Source organism: Nematolebias whitei, chromosome 6 (assembly GCF_014905685.2).
Source record: "Nematolebias whitei isolate Nwh7 chromosome 6, NemWhi1, whole genome shotgun sequence".
Lineage (NCBI taxonomy): Eukaryota > Metazoa > Chordata > Actinopteri > Cyprinodontiformes > Rivulidae > Nematolebias > Nematolebias whitei.
Window position 1 is genome coordinate 49,145,093 of NC_056503.1, and position 2,717 is coordinate 49,147,809.

The 2,717-nt window shown below is 47.0% G+C and overlaps 1 protein-coding gene across 1 annotated transcript in view; it reads right to left on the reverse strand.

Moving 5' to 3' along the window:
• rnpepl1 (arginyl aminopeptidase like 1) overlaps window positions 1-2,717 on the reverse strand; it is a 152,971-nt gene that overhangs the window by 147,459 nt on the left and 2,795 nt on the right. Inside the window, exons 5-9 of the mRNA XM_037677959.1 lie at window positions 2,462-2,575; window positions 2,269-2,381; window positions 2,047-2,155; window positions 1,189-1,416; window positions 885-1,027 (exon numbers count right to left, since the gene is read on the reverse strand). Of these exons, the coding sequence (XP_037533887.1) occupies window positions 885-1,027; window positions 1,189-1,416; window positions 2,047-2,155; window positions 2,269-2,381; window positions 2,462-2,575 (707 nt within the window). The remainder of the gene's footprint in view (window positions 1-884; window positions 1,028-1,188; window positions 1,417-2,046; window positions 2,156-2,268; window positions 2,382-2,461; window positions 2,576-2,717) is intronic.

Below are 2,717 nucleotides of genomic sequence, written 5' to 3' on the forward strand. Positions count from 1 at the left end.
ACACTCCTTGTTTCTTTGAATTGAGAAAGCTCCTTGGATGAGAAGTGAAACGTCTTCAGTTACAAATAAAGTCCAGTTGTTTTGTTTATAAACTTTTTTGGATATACAGAGAAACAAAAATATTTTTAGACCTAAATTATTTAGAAAAATATAGAACAAGGCTATTTTAATTGAACACGTTGCTCGCTTCAGCTTTTGTAGATGCTGCTACTTCCTTCACTGCAGATGACAGCAGGTGCGGAGACGTGCGCGGCCGGTGATCAGCTGATCCATCAGAGCTTAACTGGACATTTTTTTTACCTCTTTCAACCGGCCGGTCGGACCTGCCTCCTCCTCTACAAGTAGATTAACATAATTTTATATTGTGCATTCTTATTTAGTTTTCTTTGTACTGTATGATTTGTAAAACCGCATCAAAGCCTAAGATTGGTCCGGCCCGCACGTTAAGCACATTGTTATGGCCTGGGCCTGGCCCGAATTGTCCTTTTAATCCGGTCCGGGTTAAAAATGACAGCTTTACCTCCTACTCATTCTAGGACAGTTTCTTTCCATGTCCACATATGAGTCTAACCTGTATAAATAAAGGTTGTATGAATGATTCAACTCGATGCTCACAAAGGTTCAGTTGGTCGTGAAGACATTTTTGACCTAAATCAGCAGAGACTTGGACTTGATCTGGGACCAGATTTCCTGCTGAGACACGTCTTAAGGTTGAAGTCTAGCAGCTGACTCTGAACCAGAACAGGAATCAATAAAATGAAAAACAATATTTGAACACTGAATTCAACCTGAAGAACTTCTAGTCAAACTGAACACAGAGAGTTTGAGACTCTGATGCAGATTTGTGAAATGATTAGCGGACTCTTTGGTCAAACGGTTCTTACGTGTTTGTGCAGGAAGGCTCGGACTCGCGGCAGGTCAGGGTAGAACGTGTTCCTCACCACCATCTGCAGCCAGCGGATCTGGACTTCAGCATTCAAATCATCAAACAGGGACGAGTAGGAGCCAGAGAAACTCGCCATCAACTCTGAGAAACACAGTCTCCAATCAACACACCTGATCGACAAATACAAGTTGACTGTTGATCAAACTGCTGGTAGGACTGTTGGTCAGACTGTTGGTCAGACTGTTGGTCAGACTGTTGGTCAGACTGTTGGTCAGACTGATGGTCGGTGTTATGAGACGTACCGTTAGGTAGCGGAGAGTGGTCCAACATGCGGTCCAGGAACAGAACTACCTGGAAGGTGCTCCAGGTCGACAGGTCAAAGGGTGCGAGAGTCTGATGGTCAGGTGGGTTACTGCCCCTCCACAGGTCGCACAGATTCTGGACCGGCCCGATCAGGGTGCTCCCTGCTGACAGGTCTGGTTCAAATGGTGGTGGCCCACAGCCGCACAGCCAGCGTTCAAACTCTAGACCTGAGGACAGGAAGTGATGTCACTAATGCCACTATCGCACTGGGCTGCGATTACTGGAGACTCAAAATGGTGAAACACCAGTTGAGTTTATGTAGCGGTCTCACTGAATTCAGAGTGTTTGCTCCCCGGGAGCTGTCAGGTCGTCATTTTCACAGTCAAAATTTGAAAATCATCTCATCTTCAGCTCATAAACTTTGTTTTGTTGCCCACCTCCGCCCACGTCGTACCTGACCACTTTGTTCTCACCTGGACAGCCGCCCACATGTTTATCACTTAATCCAGTACATTTTAGACTTGGACTGGTTTTATATAGCATGGTTTTTAGACCTGGACACTTGGTGCTGTAGCCACGGATATTTTTAAGGAGGACAGCTCAAAATACAGCTCTAAAGCTTTGAAATTTACAAAAACTAAATTGCCCACGACGACTCTGGACCAATCCGAGAAAAAAATTGTTAAATCAACTTTTTCAAAGTGTTCACAATTCAAGAGCCAAGACTACGAACCTGAGACTCCCAGCAGATTGCTGCTTACCAACCAGTCTCCAATGGTCACAGTCCAGTCAGATTCTGGCTAAAGGGGGAGGAGCCTCAGGGATCACATGACGATGTTCTTCCCCCCAAGTCTCACCTTCTCTCTGAGTGACAGCAGCATCCTGCAGCTCCGGGAAGCATCGCAGGAAGTAATCAATGAGGTCCTGAGCGAGCACGCTCCTAAACTTAAACTCTGAGATGTAGTCCTGCACACACACAGTTTCATGATGAACCGCAGAATCAAAACATTCACACCAAATAAACGGAAAATAAAAAACATCGTGTCTCTCTAAAAGCCTGGGTGTGTGCGTGTCCTGACCCTGAGGAAGCCGTCGAATCGCCGGACGTCTCCGCTGAGCTCAGACAGGTACGACACAAAGCAGAAGCCTTTCTCGTAGGTGAACAGGTTCATGAGAGTGCTGGGGTTCACACCTGCAGGGAGGGGGAGGAGCATGAAGGAGACACCCCTGTACAGCTGCAAACCACACCTGTGTGTGTGTGTGTGTGTTTACCTGGTTCAAACTTGACCTGCAGTTTGCTCACAGGGTTGTTGTCTCCAAGGAGGCGCAGCTGTCTGTGCAGGGCGTCCAGGCGCACCACAGCCTCGAGGCAGGTGAAGGCCTCGCCTGAAGACAAGGGGCAGGGCACAGTTAGCGCACTAGATGACTGAAGGACTGCTGGAATATTCAGCTCACTGAGTACTCAGTAGTACTCTACGGTACTTGCAGCCTCTCTCATGGTATACCTCTGTAGTACTCAGTAGTACTC